Source organism: Ammospiza caudacuta, chromosome 10 (assembly GCF_027887145.1).
Source record: "Ammospiza caudacuta isolate bAmmCau1 chromosome 10, bAmmCau1.pri, whole genome shotgun sequence".
Classification (NCBI taxonomy): Eukaryota; Metazoa; Chordata; class Aves; order Passeriformes; family Passerellidae; genus Ammospiza; species Ammospiza caudacuta.
In genome coordinates this window covers 13555320-13573178 of record NC_080602.1, presented here as the reverse complement: position 1 = coordinate 13573178, position 17859 = coordinate 13555320, and the positions used below count along the sequence as shown (strand labels likewise).

The 17859-nt window shown below is 39.1% G+C and overlaps 1 protein-coding gene across 6 annotated transcripts in view; it reads left to right on the top strand.

Moving 5' to 3' along the window:
* Positions 1–17536, top strand: part of TJP1 (tight junction protein 1) — a 147031-nt gene extending 129495 nt beyond the window's left edge. For 2 of the 6 annotated variants that reach the window (XM_058811780.1, XM_058811778.1), the window contains exons 19-28: positions 33–386; positions 800–1051; positions 1792–2691; positions 3010–3104; positions 3602–3826; positions 9541–9716; positions 10366–10807; positions 12043–12260; positions 12564–12707; positions 15988–17536. In XM_058811780.1, the coding sequence (XP_058667763.1) occupies positions 33–386; positions 800–1051; positions 1792–2691; positions 3010–3104; positions 3602–3826; positions 9541–9716; positions 10366–10807; positions 12043–12260; positions 12564–12707; positions 15988–16082 (2901 nt within the window). In that variant the 3' untranslated portion in view covers positions 16083–17536. The remainder of the gene's footprint in view (positions 1–32; positions 387–799; positions 1052–1791; positions 2692–3009; positions 3105–3601; positions 3827–9540; positions 9717–10365; positions 10808–12042; positions 12261–12563; positions 12708–15987) is intronic. The other 4 variants (XM_058811781.1, XM_058811779.1, XM_058811783.1 and 1 more) reach the window with 4 other exon arrangements.
* The last annotated feature ends 323 nt before the right edge of the window (positions 17537–17859 follow it).

Sequence of the window (17859 nt, the reverse complement as noted above, 5' to 3'; positions counted from 1 at the left end):
ATAAACGTGTACCCCAATTCTGTTTGCCACAGGCAGATGGTGCTACAAGTGATGATCTTGATTTACACGATGACCGCCTTTCTTACCTCTCCGCTCCCGGCAGTGAGTATTCCATGTACAGCACAGACAGCAGACACACGTCTGACTATGAGGACACAGACACGGAAGGGGGTGCTTACACTGATCAAGAACTGGATGAAACTCTGAATGATGAGGTTGGGACTCCTCCAGAATCTGCTATTACACGCTCCTCTGAACCCGTTCGAGAGGATTCTTCTGGAATGCATCATGAGACTCAGACTTACCCTGCTTATGCATCTCAAGCTCAGCCACAGCCAAATCTCAGAATAGACTCTTCAGGATTTAAACCAACTACTACTCAGCCGGTAAGAAAGTTATTTTATACACTGACCACTAGACACTTACTTCAGGTTGCAAGTTCTTTTGAATCAGAATTGTCCATTTATATTCTGCTTACCAGTGTTGTGTGTACATACAAGAATCTGTCAACAGCAACAATACATTACAGTGAATTGGAGAATCAGCTTGCCCTGCCTGTTTTAGTGACTCATTGACAGGAGGGGGATTGAAGTACCATTCTACTTTGATTAAATGTTTTGCTTTCATAATCCTCAACCTAATGAATTTTTGGAAGAGCTTGTGCATGATACTATCAGTACATTTCATTCTACATCTAGTTGCATTGGTCAGAGCATCACTTAAATTATTTTAATATAAATCAAAAAGTCATACATTGATTCAATAGCAGTATATTTAAAATATTTTAAACACTTCACAGAAAGCAGAAGCCTCACCTGCAGTCCCTTACCTTTCCCCGTCGCCTGAATCAAACCCTGCAACCTCATCAGCCTCTGCAGTAAATGCTAATGTAAACCTAACTAATGTCAGACTGGAGGAGCCCACTGCTGCTCCTTACAACTCTTACCAACCACAAGCGGGCCCCTCAAGAACAGCGAGTACTGAGGGAGCTCATGTAGTACTAAGAGACCAAGAGCCATCATCCTTATCGCCGCATATAGACCCAGCAAAGGTACCTGTGCCACCTTGTTGTGCTGATTTCCTGCTATACATCAAGCTAGCACATCAGCTTTGTTTTGCCCTTATTTGAAGAATTCCTTTTAATTTTTTTTCTTCTAAGAGAATCATGCAGGTTACAAAAACCAGTTCATCTGAATTGCTAAAGCATCATGTAATGTTTTGTCTGCATGGCTTCAAACTCTATCCTTTTCACTTCTCAAAACACAACTTTTTAAAAAAAGGCTGCATTCTGTATTTTGATTTTACTTTGACTTCCTTAGCTTGTCAACGTTCTACTGTTAATGAGGCCTCGAGAAAAATCTTATTTCCCTAAAATTTAAATCATGCTGAATTGTTGATCATGAAGTTGACTCCAGTTTGTTGAGTGACTTTATCAACTTTTTAAGCAAAGCTAGAACTATCTTACTGTATTTATATATTTCACTTCCACTCTTTCCACATTCTGAATAAAAGTGTGTGTGCCCTCCTGAGCACCAACCCCCAGACAAGAGGCTATTACCTTTGTCTTTCTCTTCTAATCTACTTACCTGTTTTTCTTAGAAATATAACTAAAAGGGATCTCTTGAATCACCAAGTTCAGCTTCCTCTGGTTGCAAACATCTGCATCAAACTATTCTGCTTTTAAACAAAATTAAAGCCAATATTTAAAACTTGGGTTTGTTTCAAATACTACCTTTCAACTGCAGCTGAGGTTACTCTTCATTTTAGCTGAGAAGTGTCTCTCTCTAACAGGTGTACCGAAAGGATCCATACATTAATGAAGATGCATCCAGACAAAGCTACGTCTTAAAACAGCCAGCAATGAATCACCCAGTACAGAGACAGGAAAGAGACCCAAATCTGATCTATGAATCCCAGGCTCAGTATGCAGAAAAACAGCCGAGTAGGGATTATGAACAGTCAACCTATAGGTATGACTCTACAAACTATGTAGATCAATTTTCTCGTGGTTATGACCCTCGCCTACATTATGATGACCGTGTGCCTCCCTACGAGGAGCACTGGACATATTACGAGGAGAAACAGCCCTATAACCAAACAAGAACAGCTTATGAAAACCAGCCTCCTAGGGATCTTGATTCCAGACAAAATCTAGAAGAGAGCACAGAACGCAGCTACTACCCAGCACAACCTCGTTTTGAGGAGCCCCCTGCCATGAGCTATGAGAGCAGACCTCGCTATGAGCATGCCCCCAAGAACTTCAGCTTACCACAAGTGCGATATGAAGATCAACACGCGGTGGGCTACGACGCCCACGGCCGATACAAGGCGGAGGCTCAGCCGTACCAGTCAGCCATATCTCGCTCTCCTGAACCCAAGCAGTACTTTGATCCACACATAAGGGGCTATGAGCAAGGTCCTCCTCAAGCTTACAATGCTAAAGCTGGACAATATGAACCTTCTCACAGCACTTCAGGTGTTTCTCTTCCTCCTCCCCCTTCATCACAAACCAAACCAGAAGTTTTGCCTTCCAACAGTAAACCACTGCCTACACCACCATCTCTAGCTGAGGAAGAAGAAGATCCAGCCATGAAACCACAGTCTGTGCGAAGTAGGGTTAAGATATTTGAAAGGAGAAGATCCCCATCTTTGGAAAAAATGAAGGACACCAGTGATACATCAACTGTCAAGGTAAGTCATTTAAGTTTTTTAGATCCTGCTTTTTTGCTAATGGGGCTGCACTGCAAGAAGTGAAATATTGTCTCAGAAGCAAAAATATTGCCTTTCAGCAACCTAAATGTGGTATGTTTTAAAAGCAGAACCTGAACACTTCTTGTGAAAACACTTCCAGGTATCTTGTTATACTGGAAGCTCCTATAATTCTTCTTTTGCTAGTACTTCTTTTTTCTTTTGGAGGAAGGGAAAGTAGTCTTAATTTTCTTAGTCATAAAGTGCTTTATCCTTCTAAATATTAGAATTTAAGAGAATATGCTGTGCTTTTCTTTACAGCCTCCAGAATTAGCACCTAAGCCTGCACTCACAAGTGTGAGTGGTCCAAAACCAACTTCTCAAAGCCAGTATGAGCACGAGAAAACAACCTACAGGTAGATGCACAACTGATTAAATTTAGTTTTCAATATGAGTTTGGAATATTCAGAAACACATCTTGGTGCTTCAGATAGGAAACTGCAGAGAGGAGCTGAGTGTATCAGTGTGGTTTGTGTATCAGTAGTAAAGCAGGCATGAAGTCAGTTCTCATGGGTCTGATTGATGGGAGGTGGGGGAAAGATACAGTTCCTCAGCATTTTTGAGGAAGGAACTTCAGTATCTTTGTTCTACTTTTTTCTGTCTTAAATTGAGCTAATTAGAAAGCAAAACAAAAGGGAAAAGGTAAGGTATAAGGGAAATAAGGATTTTCTTTCCTTATAGTATGTCACAACTGTTTAATTCCCATGCAATGTAGGTAAAAAGGCAAGGAGTGCAATTATAATAAATACACGTACATTACTGTATTACTAGCTAGGTTACAAAATAGAATTGTAATTTGGGCACTATGCTTGTTCAGCTGGGCCAGGCAACCATTATTACTGTTCTTGGTTAGGGCCCCAGAACCACAGAGACCTCAAGTGAAGCCACCTGAAGACATTGTGCGTTCCAACCACTACGACCCCGAGGAGGATGAGGAGTATTACCGCAAGCAGCTCTCCTACTTCGATCGCAGGAGTTTTGAAAACAAGCCATCGGCACAGGTTCCTGCCAGCCATCACTCTGAGCCCACCAAACCAATCCATTCACAGAACCAGCTGAATTTCAGCAATTATTCTAAGTAAGTTTGGGTTCTTGGGGTTTTTCAAATTTGGAAAAGGTGGGGGGCATGTAGGACTAAACCAGAAATTCTGCCTGTGTTCAGTGGAGTTCAGGGACCTGTGGTACTTAAATGAACTTTTCTGTTTGTGAAGTCTGAAGTTTCTGTTTAGGTGTAGCTTTAGTTTACAAGCACATACTTCTATAACATTTTATTTTGGTCTATTAATCATTTTTGCAGGTATCAGGGCCTTCACATTACTTTTACTTACAGTCATAGAATTCTTTAGGTTAGAAAAGACCACTAACATCAAGCCCAACCATAACCCAGCACTGCCAGGTCCATCACTTAAATCAGTCCCTAAGTGCCACATCTACACATCTTTTCACCTCCAGAGATGGTGACTCCATGACTTCCCTGGGCAGCCTATTCAATGTCTCATAACCATGTCTCATAACCCTTTCAGCAAAGAAATATTTCCCTAGATCCAACCTAAACTTCCCTGGTGCAATATGAGGTTACTCCTCCTTATCCTGTCACTTCTTACCTGGGAGAAGAGGCTGACCCACACCTGGCTACAATCTCCTTTCAGTGGGTTGTAGGCTGATAATGTCTCTGCTGAGCCTTCTCCAGGCTGAGCCCCCCAGGCTCCCTCAGCTGCAGCTCACAAGATTTCTGCTCCAGACCCCTCCCCAGCCCTGTTGCCCTTTTCTGGACCTGCTCAATGTCCTTCTTGCAGTGAGGGGCCCAGAACTGGACACAGCACTTGAGGTGTGGCCTCAGCAGTGCCCAGTACTGTGGGACAGTCACTGCCCTAGTCCTGCTGGACACACCATGGCTGCCACAGGCCAGGTGCCATTGGCCTTCTTGGCCACCTGGGCTCACTTGGCTCATGTTCAACTGCTGTTGACCAATACCCCCAGGGCCTTTTGCAGCTTTCCAGCCCCTCTGCCCCAGCCTGTGGCATTGCAGGGGTTGGAATGAGCCAAGGGCAGGATCCAGCCCTGGGCCTTGCTGAGCCTCACACAGTTAGCCTTAGCCCACTGGTCCAGCCTGTCCAGATCCCTCTGCAGAGCTTTCCTACCCTCCAGCAAATCAACACTCCCACTTAATTTGGAGTCACCATGGACTTACTGGGGCAAGTAAATCAATTGCCTCATCAAGATCATGGATTGTGTTCTGTTTATGATCATAGGCAACACATAACAAAGTATTTTCTTAGTCTAGTACAGTAGTGCTTGCACATCTTTCAAAACAAAGGTTTTGATTTATTCCAGTTCTGCATGCATTTGTTCTTGTGCACTTTAGCCATGTTTGACATTAGGAAACTGAGCCTTTAGGGAATATTGCTGAGGCCAGAATTTAATCTGTTGATGGAAACATCTGTTTCCTGTATTGTTTTGCTTCCTTGATTTGGAACATTTTGATACAGAAATTGTGTGAAAGCTCATACACAAATTTAATGCAGGTAAAGAGCTGGCTGTTTTGGAGGGTACTTACACAAACTTTTTGAATACTCTCCACAGTTATTTAAATTTGTTTTGATTCTGTAAATTTTTTTTGAAACTGTAACAAGATGTTTGTAGATGTTACTGTGAAAAGCTACCTTGGCTTGCTGAATGCAGCTTGAAAACCGGGTAATTTTTGAAAGCTTTGGTTGAATTCCTGCTTGATACATGGACTATTCAGGTCAGGCTGAAAATCTGGCACTTTCAATGTAAGTAAGATCTTTAGAATGAAATAACAAACTAGTTAGCTGAAGTTTTATAATGTCTGTGATCTTCCAGTGTCTGTCTTTGTGACCTGAGAATGTTGGAATACTCCAAAAAGCTTGATAGATTTTAAAGATTTCACTTTTTTTTTTCCCTAATGATATCTGTATTGGATATCTGTAACCAGTTCTGATTCACAGGCAAGGGTGCTTCTTATCCTTCCTTTTGACTTGCCCAGTGTCTTCTGTTGGCAAGATGAGAGCTTAGCTGTTCTGCTCTCTGGGCATCATAGGACAGACCTAAGAAAACTGTCCTGACTGGCCTCATAGCAGTAACTTTCAAGATTCCACTCTCACATACAAAACCCAGTGTTACCTACAGATGATCCATTTTGGTCTGTAGGCATGGACTGTGTTGCCATTGAAAATCCAAGTCATGCTTTGGGAGAAGTAATTGTGAGGGTTGTAAAATTCTTCAGATGGAGAATGTCAAAAGCTTTCCTTGTACATTTGTTGATCTGCAGTGTTGTCATGGTGAAAAGCGTGAGAGACAGACACAACTATTGAATTTTTGGTGCAGAACAGCTCATGGTTGAGAGAGATTGTTCCATATTTCTACCTACTGCTTCTGTCTGCTGTGACACTTGTATTTTTTGGCTGCTCAGTTGTGTTTTGCTAGTGAGTTAGTGTATAACTTCAGGGCTTGTATGTATGGGAAGGTGACCTCTTAGTGCCACAGAGAGGAGTAAGATAATACTGGTTTGAAGGCTGACAGTTTCATGTATTGTACGGGACAAACATGTGTTGTGTTTTTGCTTTGTGGAAGAATGTAACCCTTAACAGGAAGGGACAGACATGGGAAAGAAAATTTACCCAGGTAGTCCAGTGTAAATAGACAAATACTAAAATTTTAATGTAAGTGGAAAGAGATAAACAAGGCTTCTGCTCAGTTGGGCAGTACTGGCTCTAGTACTCTGCAGTGCCCTTGTGTGGAAACACAAAACAACTGCTGTCTTGAGAAGGCATTCGTGTTTAGGACTCTTCTTTCACCAGCTTCCACATTGTTCCTGTTACTTGCTCAGTATTAATCTTTTTTCCCAGTGAATTTCTATGGTAATTGCTACTCTGTGAATAAACTCTTCTAAAAATAAACAGGACTAAATTTGGATTATACAGGAACTGTTGATTATGTAATCTCTTGCTTCTGAATAATCCGTATAATGTATTCTGGGTACAGAGGACAGATTTTATTTATTCATGAGCAACAGCTACAACTTTCTTAGAGTTAAATATTAATGTGAAACATCAAATTATGTAAAGTTCTTTGCCACTGAGTAAGTATGGTGACAGTACATATTTTTCCCACTACAAATTGTTTTACTCTTTTATTTTGTTGGGGGTTTATTTTCATAATTTAGGAACTTTATGCCATTGCTAAAGCTGCTTTATAAGGATAATGCCATATCTGCATATTACAGTTGTCAGGAGCTGTAGAATAAGGGATAGTTTCTCTTGATGTGAGAAAATAGTAGATTGTAAATGAATGTGTTTCAATGGATCTCATTGAAGCAATTTGAGGCAGATATCCACGTGGCTGAGTAGTGGATTTTTTGCTGCTTGGTTCAGTGTAGTTACCTGCTTTAGCTTGACATGCTGCAGAGTGAGGTAACTGCAGATTTCTGTACTGAGTAGGTTAAGAGTACTCACATGAGCAGCTGCAGCTCAGCTGAGGAGGCAGTGGGGAGCACATCCAGACTGCTGAGTGTCTGTGAGCTGGAGTCTGTTGAATGTCAGCACAGTGGTTGCTGTTGCACCCACAGGCTGGGTCCCACTGGTTCATTTCTGCTTCCTTTCAAATTAAAGTAACAGTTTTGTAATGAAGATGAGGTGGGAAATGGGTTAAAAACCAGCCTGTCAATAATTAGGGGAACTTCATGTACACACTTAGAAGCTGTAAGGGATCACTGTGCTGTGGATCACTTTGGATCTGAGTGTGGGGATGGGATTGTGCCTGAGCCTTGCTCAGGAGCCTGTGACAGAACTGCTTCACACTAAACACAGCTCTGTGCTCTCCTCCCTTCATCAAAAGGATAACCCTTCCCCGTTTATTCATTCCCTGGGATGCTGCCACACAGTGTGCAGTGTTGGGTTTTTCCTGTGGGCTTTCACAGGGCTGCCCTCCCTGGTTCCTGTCTCCCTCTGGGCAGCAGTGATTTCAGATGGACACTCTGAGAGAGCAGCTCCTACCCACCTGGAGTAAAGGCAACAGGGAGTGAGCTTGCTGTAACGACTCCTTTTGCTGGCTTTAGATTAAATCAGTGTGAATGGAAGCTTTGAGACAGATCTAAAGTCATCTTTTTTGCTGCTCTGGTTTTGGAGATATGTTCATACAAATGCTGTTTAGATCACTGATCTTCTCATTCATGTGGTGATCAAGCAGACTTTCAAAAGTTACCAGCCTTTTCTTAGTTTCATAGCCTACTCCTCTGAAGCACCAAGGTGGTTGGTGTCTAGAATTGTTGCCTGTTAAATACATAAGAGTATACAGAAAGTGAAGGAGTGAAGGAAAGCTGTCCTCATGTACAATGTATTTTCTTGCTACATGAAAGCAAGGTAAGTGTCAAAAATCAAGGGAAGCTATCAGTGTACTTTTGGTTCTCTGCTTCTCCCAGTATTTGTGAACAGTTCTAAGATGTCCTTTTAGATCCTGTAAAACACAACCAGAAGCATTTTATGGTGTGGGCTCTTGGATGAACTGACAGTGCTGGAGAAACAGTTGCTATGAATGTGCCCTCAGTACATATCTGCAGTGCAATACAAAAGTACAATTATTCTGTGAATGCTCTGACTGAAGAAGTTGTTTCAAATTAGACCATGTGTGAGGTTGTTCATTTCTTTTGATGTATTGAATAACTTTGTTTATGCAGATTGTAACAAATGCCTTAGTGTACTCCCATTCTTACTTTTAATATCTGCCAATCCAAGGTCTTGACTACCTCCTAATTCACTGACTGAATCTCATATTGAATTTGTGATCATTGTGCACATGCATATGGTAAAGGTTTTGTCAGAAACCTCTCTGTGAATAGTGTCTGTTTCAACAACCTTGTCATATCACAGCTGCTAGGACTAACATAGAGTGTAAAGAAATAATATGCTCAAGATAGAATGACTATTTTCTTTCATTCTTCTATTGCTGTTTGCTTTGCCATCACCTAGATTTCTTGGCTCTTACACTAGCTATGACTACTTGAAAAGGAACATCAAGTGGTAAGACTGTTGTTGATGTGAGGATGTTTTCAGGTGTCCTCTCACTGTTACATTTCATCACAGGCATTATGTGCACTAAAATTTGAAACACAAATTCTGGAAGTAAGCGCAATAAACATACTGCGGTCCAAAATTACAGGTGTTTGTGAAATCAATCATTTTCTGAAGTAAACCTGTGGATAAACATTTCTAGCATAAGAAAAATGTTTTGAAAATAAGATTTTAAAGTTAAAATACACTATGCACATAAAGCTAGTGAAGCTTAAGCTGATTACATTTCTAATTAAGATGGCATTGTTCAAATACTAGGTGTATTTAAAGAAGTTATACTAGAATCCATGGTCCTGTTGGCTAATTAGGCTTTTCAAAAACATCCCCAAAAATAAGTGGATTTACATTTTTCTTTTGAAAACCCATGAAATTAGAGAACATTCTTTCATTGAAATTACTCCAAATGAAGTTGAAAAATTGATATCTAGTAGGCAATTATGCAAATACACCTGAAATGTCATCTGCCTTTTGTTTGCCTTGGTTTGTGTTACTAATCTTCTAAAGGTCAATGTTGTCTGAATCTCTTGTGCTTATCAATAAATGTTTTTATACTTGAGACAGGCTATTCAAGAAAATAATGTTTCAATGTTTATAGGAAAAGATGGAAATCAGGTGATCATAGAAGACAAAAAATAGCAGTGAATGCAGGAGCTGTGAGGAAACTGAACAGTCAAATGTTTGTTTTTTAATTCTATTTCAACAGGGGGAAACCAACTGATACTGAATCAATGGACAGACCTGTTGGTGAAAAACGCTATGAGCCAATCCCTCAAGTTACAACTCCTCCTCCTGCTCCTTCAGTCCAGTACACACAGCCACAGTCAATTAATAGCCCTGTCCTGTCTCTCCCAGCACACCACAAGCCTGCACTTTCTGAAGGTGAGCAGTTACAAAGCTCACCTTTGTGGGAACAGCCATTGCATCTCAGGTGCTTGTGGGGTTGCTTCAGCATGTCTACACGTGTAGCTATTTTGTTCTCTAACTGAAATGTGGAATAATTATTATTGAAAATAGTTTTTTACTGTAGTGAAATTGAGTTTTATGAAGTTATTTTGTGATTCTGTCTGAAACAATGAAGCTTCCAGGTGTTAGTAGTACATGTACTGTCTCAGCAAAGATGAAGTAAAACTCCCTGTGCTTTGGACCAGAATTCTTCTGACATGAGTAACAGTTGAAGGCTTCTAAATGCAAAAGAACAAGTTGTTTTCACTTTCATATTGAGGGAGTTGCCTAGTTCAATTGAATTTTCTGGTTTGTGCAAGTACGCAATGGTATTTCAGTACTGGATTTCTGGGGGTTTGATCGAGTCTTAACCTTTTTATTGAAAGGTCATACTGTTGTCTCCAGCATGTTTAATGAAATGTTAGATAATGTGCAAAAGGCAAGAGGAGGACAAATGATCTAAGAGAGCAAAGCCGAACCTGTGTGTATTTTATACTGAAGATTAAGAATTGACTAACGTGGTTTTTTTATGCCTTTAGACATTTCTTGTTACTGACAAGTTCAAGTATTTTCATTTTCATTGCAGTTAACTCTGTGTCTGACCCTCCTCCACCTCAGAATAAGTCAGCAATTTTCAGATCCTCTAGAGAGGACACTGTGCAGTCCACTTTTTACCCTCAGAAAAGCTTCCCTGACAAAGGCCCTGTGAATGGAACTGAGCAGATTCAGAAACCAGTCACTCCTTCCTACAACCGCTTCTCAACCAAACCTTACACGAGCGCCGCGCGGCCCTTTGAGCGCAAGTTCGAAAGTCCCAAATTCAACCACAATCTCTTGCCAAATGAAGCTCAGCATAAACCAGAGTTGCCATCAAAATCTTCAAATTCTCCTCAACCAATTTTGAAAGCACACAGCTCATCGCAGCCCCCCGACTTTGAGAGTGGAATGGACACCTATGCTGTACAGGTCGACAAGCCTAAATATCAACCAAATAATGTCAATGCTGTGCCTAAAGCCATTCCTGTAAGGTGAGCTGCTGCTTCTGCTCTTTCCACTTGTACATCTATAGGTCACCTGTGAAAAATACAGCTTTTTTTAGTCTGCTTCCAATTTCTTTTGATGTAATAGTTGAAAGATTGATGCTATGATTCTAAATTCTGCCGAAGGATAGATATTACAATATGTTCTATGTCCCTGTACTGTCTTGCATTTGGTTATTAGAAAGTGGCATGGCTTTTACTTCCTATTTCTCATACTAAATTATAAATTTTCTGGTAGATAGTAATAACTTGTCCTGGCAATCTATTTTAGAAAAGGAATTAATTTCTAAACATAGCTGTTGCACCAAATTGTATGAGTTGTGTGCTTAGAGAGACCTCATGGGACACATGAATAAGGGATACTTTAAAAATGGTTAAATGGTTGTGAAAAGGGAAGGTAACTTCTGCAGTTTCATATTGGTGCTCTTTACTGTGAGACAAACCAGTAGCTGCTTAATGGCAGCTTGTGCTTGTCTAATATGCTTTAATGTATAAGAACTATATCAAGAGCCACAAATACTGTTACAATCTTCAGCTATTTGCTTTTGCAGAACAGTGTTTTATTAATATTTTATTTCAGGCTAATAATAATAATGTGTGAACCAGACTTAAAATTTTGCTGTTTGTCCTACATGATATTAAGCACCTGAGAAATGTTTTATGCTAGGTAGTTCTATAGACTGCTGCATTTTGGAGTTACTGGTTCTTTGAGTGAAATTCTTTTGAGACTGTTCTGAAAACTTCATCAAGGTACCTTTAAGTTACAAATTTCTTTTCAGTTATAGCCTGGCATCCTGGAAAAATGTGTGTAATTTTCTTTTTTAATTTTTACAAGCTTTGTTTTCTATATGTAAGTAGAAGGGTTCAGTGTTACTTGAGTAAAAATTTAGTTCTTCTAGTATTAAAGTCAGAATGGGGTTTTGGGCTAAAAAAAACTTTATATTAGTTGCATTTACTTTTATGAAGCTGAATCTGTAGCTGGGGTAAGCTCTTTTTGTATAATGCCAGAAGCAGGCACTTGGGAACACAAGATTCAGGTGGTCCGAATTCTTGCTTTAACTACTTGCTGAAGGTTTTCAGGGCATGTAAGATTTGGGGTTTTTTGTTTGTTGAGGGGTTCCTTTCTTTGTTTTGGGGGTTTTTTTGGAGCAGAGTTAGGTTTTTTGCCAGAGAATTTCAGGAAGGAAATAATGATAAAACTGCTAGGCTTTCTGTCTTTTCAGCCCTACAGCACTTGAGGATGAGGAGGAGGAAGATGGACACACTGTTGTAGCCACAGCAAGAGGTGTATTTAACAGCAATGGTGGTGTATTGAGCTCCATAGAGACTGGAGTTAGTATTATTATACCACAAGGAGCCATTCCAGAGGGAATAGAGCAAGAAATATATTTCAAAGTCTGCAGAGACAACAGTATACTTCCACCTTTGGATAAAGAGAAAGGTAACAGCTGGAACTGTACGTTGTTCTGTTATTTAATACAAATATTTTCTAACAAAAACAAAACAGAATATGAAAGTTACCTTAATAGGCTTCAACAGTTTTCATTTTGAGATTGTAGTGTGTTCTATTGAAAAGTCACTTGAGTGAGGAACAATCTTGTGCTTTTCTTTACTGACAGATCTAAATGTTCATGTTTTTCTCTAAATTGAGTTACTGAGTAGCTCTGCCATGGAATTGTGTAACACTTTGAATGTATTTCACAAGTCAGTATTTTTCAGAGATTTTTCTTTCTCTTAACTGCAGGTGAAACACTTCTTAGCCCCTTGGTAATGTGTGGGCCTCATGGACTAAAATTCCTGAAGCCAGTGGAGCTGCGCCTGCCACACTGTGCGTCTATGACCCCTGATGGTTGGTCTTTTGCTCTAAAATCCTCCGACTCCTCGTCGGGTATGCTGTCCTCCCTCTGTCCTTTTGGGGCTTTTGGGTGCTATCGTATAATTTAAGTAATTTTGGCTAAAGGTGATGCTGTGTAATATAAAAACTCAATCATTGTATTTGTGTCAAACTCTCCCATTTCACTTTCATTACAAATGTCTTTCTTACATTTACTCATGGTGCAAATTCATAGCTAGAACCATGATAGCAGAAAAAGAGTAATATCTCCAGTCTATTCAATATTACCGTATTTTTCTATTCTGACTTCTTTCTTGAGGACTGCTGCAGCTGAATACACTTGAAATGATAGTCGCACTAAAATTGAGAGGAAATGAATATGTACCTCTGATTGGCCTTTGTAACATAACTGGTGTTTGTCTGTTGCTTAATTAACCATATAGGACTCTGGCAAATCTTAACAATCTGCATGCTCATAAATCATGATTTAACGCTTGTTAACTGTTTCCATGTGTGCAAGTTGACGCTAACAATTCGGTCATTTAAGAAAACTATAGGTGTGCAGTAAAAGCATTTACAGTTTATTCTAATGTAGCTGGTTTTTCCAAAAGACTTTTCTTGCTTGCTCCTACCTATCTCTCCTCTACTGCCTTTATCCAGAAGTCTCTGGTTGATAGTAAAAGTTGCAACTAGGTTGCAATTTTATTTACCTGTTCATTTTTACCTCACTGTGGCTTTCTGGGATGAGGGAGAGAATGTATTGACTGGAATTGTCAGTGAGGAGCCTAATTGAGAATTCTGGGCAAGTTTCAAGCAATTTCATGAAACGGCTGTGAGGTTACAGAGATTTAAAAAGGAATGTTTGCACATCTGGGGAAAAAGTCTTAAGATTTTATTCAGCTACTTTCAAAATTTATGGTGGAAGATTCAAGTCGTTAATGTGCACATGTGATCTGAGTACTGAGTGAAAAATGTATTTCTGTATACAGCATTTAAGCCACCATGTACGCATATCCTCTGTCACTAATGTATCTATCACTGTCAACACCAAAGCACTGATGCTTTGAAAGACTAAAGCATCAATCCCCTTCATGGGGAATCAATAATCTAGAGGTATTAATGGCAATAATTTTTAGTTGTTTTTTATAAGCTACTCTATGCATGTGTTGCATGCATCTATTTAACAATGTGTGTATACATGGCCGTGATAAAACATGGGCTCATAAACAATAGGGTCCCAAAAGATATGACAACTATGTACAAAACCAACACAGCACTTCCTTTGTAACTAATAGCACCTGTTCATGAACTTACTTGAAGTGAAGGGAGAGGACTCAAATGATCTAAACAATAACTGAAGTTACTGAGACATTTTCCTCCCTTTCCAAAGTGGGATGTGTGTGTGCGTGCATGTGTGGGTGAAAGCAAGAGCGTGTATATTTAAACCCTAACACTTTCTGTACTGTAAATATAACACCACATTCTGTTAATCTGAAATGGGATGTATATCATAACATTGCTCTTTTGAGACAAACTTAAAAATTAGGCAATTCTGTCTTATGATATGTAAGTAGACCATACTGTGTCTTAAATAAATAATTGTTTTCTCTCTTTCTAAATTAGTTGGTTATGGGACTCTGATTCTTGGGGTGGCTTTATTATAACAATTTATACAATTCTGGGGTTTTTCTCTCTTCAGTCGTCTGCTCTACCTCATCTTTTCTCAATGTATCCATGTTCTGTCCTAAAAGTGACATTCATTTGCACTTACTAACATCCTTTCTGCCACATTTAAGCCTCATACATTGGTATTTTACTGTCAAACTCCTGCAAAAGCTTAACTGATTCTGGTATTAAAGCTGACTGGGAAAAAAAATTGCCTTTTATGGCCACATTGATTAGAACATAAAAAATACTGAGTGATCTCTTTATTTTCCTTTTCAAAGCAGTTGTATGGGAAAATATGGGAATAACATCCTCAATAGCTATGTATACTTACTATGGATTTAGAAGGAAAGGTTGGAAACAAGTCTGCCTGTCTCATGTGCAAGACTAGGACCCGACCGTCTTACAGTCCTGTTCTGCCCTTTTAATACATTTGGTCATATGAGTTTGGAATGCAATTTCCTCAATCTATAAAAGGAAAAATTCTCCACCATTATTGAGGTTTTTGACTGAAATAAGCAGTCTCAGCTGGTTGCAGTAAATTTGTTTGTGTTCTCTGACTGTACACTGGCCACTTCTATTCTTTGTCACTACGTTAGATGTTGCCATCACTCAGTGCATTGTGTACTTCATTTTGTTTTCATGAGTTCAAGAAAATTATGTGGAATTTGTATTATTCTCACTTAATACTGAGGTCTCAGGTGTGTGACTGGGTTCTCTAGCTTGTTATAATTTCTCCTCAAGGCAGATGTATTTGGCCAAGCTATTTAATGTCATATATCTGAAAGGCTGAAGAGAACTTCAGTGCATTTACCACTTTCTACCATAGTGGGATGGTCACACCTTTTGTGTAGTGGCAACAATTGGTAGTGATTGTAGGTGGGTAAATGAAGAATACTGTCTCCACTTGAGAGACAATTGACTGTGCAGAGGGAGTGTAACCTTTGGTCTGGTGAGATGGCAGCTGATGACCTGCTGTAACAGATTCTTACCCAGAACCTTTGATCATGAGTAGATCAGCTCTGTTGTAAAGATTTTTATGTACCAGTTAACTGGAATACTTTTAGTATTTCAGGCTTTTAAACATATACTGGATGTAGCTGCGAAATGACTACAATCCTGTCTACAATTATTTTCATCATAGAAAATAAAACTACCAATGTGTCATAGTGCTTAGTTACAACATGACTTCTGATTTGCCTCATCTGTGCTCAGAACTGTCTCAAGACACTTCAAATGCATCTTGCCCACATTAGCTTCTAAAATTTCTTTTTTTCTTTCTTTTTTCTTTTTTTTGTCAATGGCAGTTTAGGAAGGAAGCAGTGAACACCTGATTCACTGTTAATAAGTCTCAAATGGAAAGCACTGTGTTGGTGCTGTAGAGTAGTATGAGTGATATTTACCAGTTCCTGAATGCCACAGCATATGTTTTGAATAACTGACCTTATCCTATGTGATATGAAAATGAAGGGATATTTTTTATTAAGAACATGCAAACTGCAGGGTTTTTAAACCATCAGACAAAACAGGAACAAAGAAAAAAAACAAAAAAACCAAAAGAGGTGTTGCTTCAGAACTTAAAAGCTCCTGTCCAAAAGCTTGGTTGTTTCAAGATGTGCACTGTGTGACAGCAGATACTAAACACCAGCATTGTGTTTTCCTCCCACAGGTGACCCCAAAACCTGGCAGAACAAGTCTCTTCCCGGGGATCCAAACTATCTTGTTGGAGCAAACTGTGTCTCAGTCCTAATTGACCACTTCTAAATATTAAGTTAGCTGACTGAGTAAATAATATGAAACTGAGATGGACCTTACATATAAACTGAACCACTCTATCAAGTATTAACTGTTCTATAAGTGATAATGGATCTTAGTGTTTAAGCATCTTGCTTTAACTAACAATGAATTAGCAAGTACACTCTTTGAACCATGGTCACAATACATGCCACAAGCAGGGAGTGTACAGGGGAACAAGGTGGGGTTTTGCAGGTTCTGTACGCTTTGGTTTGGTTGTTCTTTTGTGTTGGGTTTTTTGTTTCTTTTTTGTTATTTCTTTTTTTTTTTCTTTGTTAAAGGACACTACTAGTATTTTGTTGTTATCTGAAAGTACCAATGAAACTATACACAGAGGAACTAAATTTGTTTCATACTCCAGTGTCAAAACCACAGATTTTGGCCTGCATTTTTGCAACTGTGTGTTTTTAACTCACAAGACTACCTTTTGGTCTCTGGTTTTTAAATGACTTTTGGTGTACATGTCCAAGGAAATGGCAGTCAGCTTGGGGTAGCACAGTTTAGATGTTTTCCTCTGCTGAGAGGTAATGCAAACACATCTACTTGCTGTGTATGGAAACATTGTCCTGAGAACAGGGGGGAGGGGAAAAGCATGTGGGATGACTATGGTTCAGATGCCTCTGTGGATTTGTAAATTAACCACATTATTACAGACCTATTAACCAGCAGGGATGCCTTACCCTCATGTTTTTAATAGTCTTAGCTCTCATAGTTCTCTGTATTAAGTTTGTATGGCTTTTGTGCTTACTTAGGTATTATATCATGAGAGACTGGGGTGGGGGGGAACAACAACAAAAAAATTGTGAGTTTGGTTTAGAGAAAGAGGTTGTTTGTGTTCATCAGCCAGAAGAGAACCAGAAGAAAATGATGGTATGTTTTCTGCTATGCATTTGAAAATTTATAGATGTTATAGACCGCTTGTATATAATGCGTGCATACCACTTTTGTTTTTGGTTTGTAAATTAACTTTTATAAGCTTTACCTTTTTATATATATAAATATATATAAAAACAAACGAAGTTTCTTAAGGATATCTTTGTATTCTCATACCTTTTGAGCCTTGAACTTTGACATCTGCAGCAATAAAGCAGCATTTCTACAATATACGAACGAGGACATTTTTTAAAAATGCACAAAGTTGTTACCTTTTAAAGTGCTGCATTTAAAGAATATAACTCGGAATTCTCTACTTTGATTAAATTCTTGAAAAGTATCCCTACTGTAATTTGTCATAAGGATGCTGTACTATGTGCCCTGAAATGTATTTTTTTACTAATAGACAATTTATTACGGCACAATGGCACTACTACTGTTTAGATAATATACCACTGCATTCTGTTAATGAGTTATTAGCTATTCAGGTGTGGCTGATTTTTTTTTTCTCTGCAGTTATTAAAATTACACGTTTCTAAATATACAGAATAAAACCGTTTTTAAAATAATAAAGATGATTGTAGTACCTTATTATTTCTGAAATGCATTTATGTGTACCTAACAGTTTTGATTTTGTTTTTTCTGTGTAAGTAGACAGCTGGATTCTGCCATATGTTCATATGTGTAGTAGGAGCCTTTGTGGAGTGAGTTGGAGCTATCTACAGCAAGCAGGGCTTCTGAAATGATGAACTCCAGTGTGGATCCATTGGAATTACTCAGTACAGCTAGGAGGGGTAGATTTCTCTCCTGGCTCATTGTGGTGGGCTAGTTTACCTGTGACACCTAATCTTCCAAAAATCTAGGTAGTGTTCTA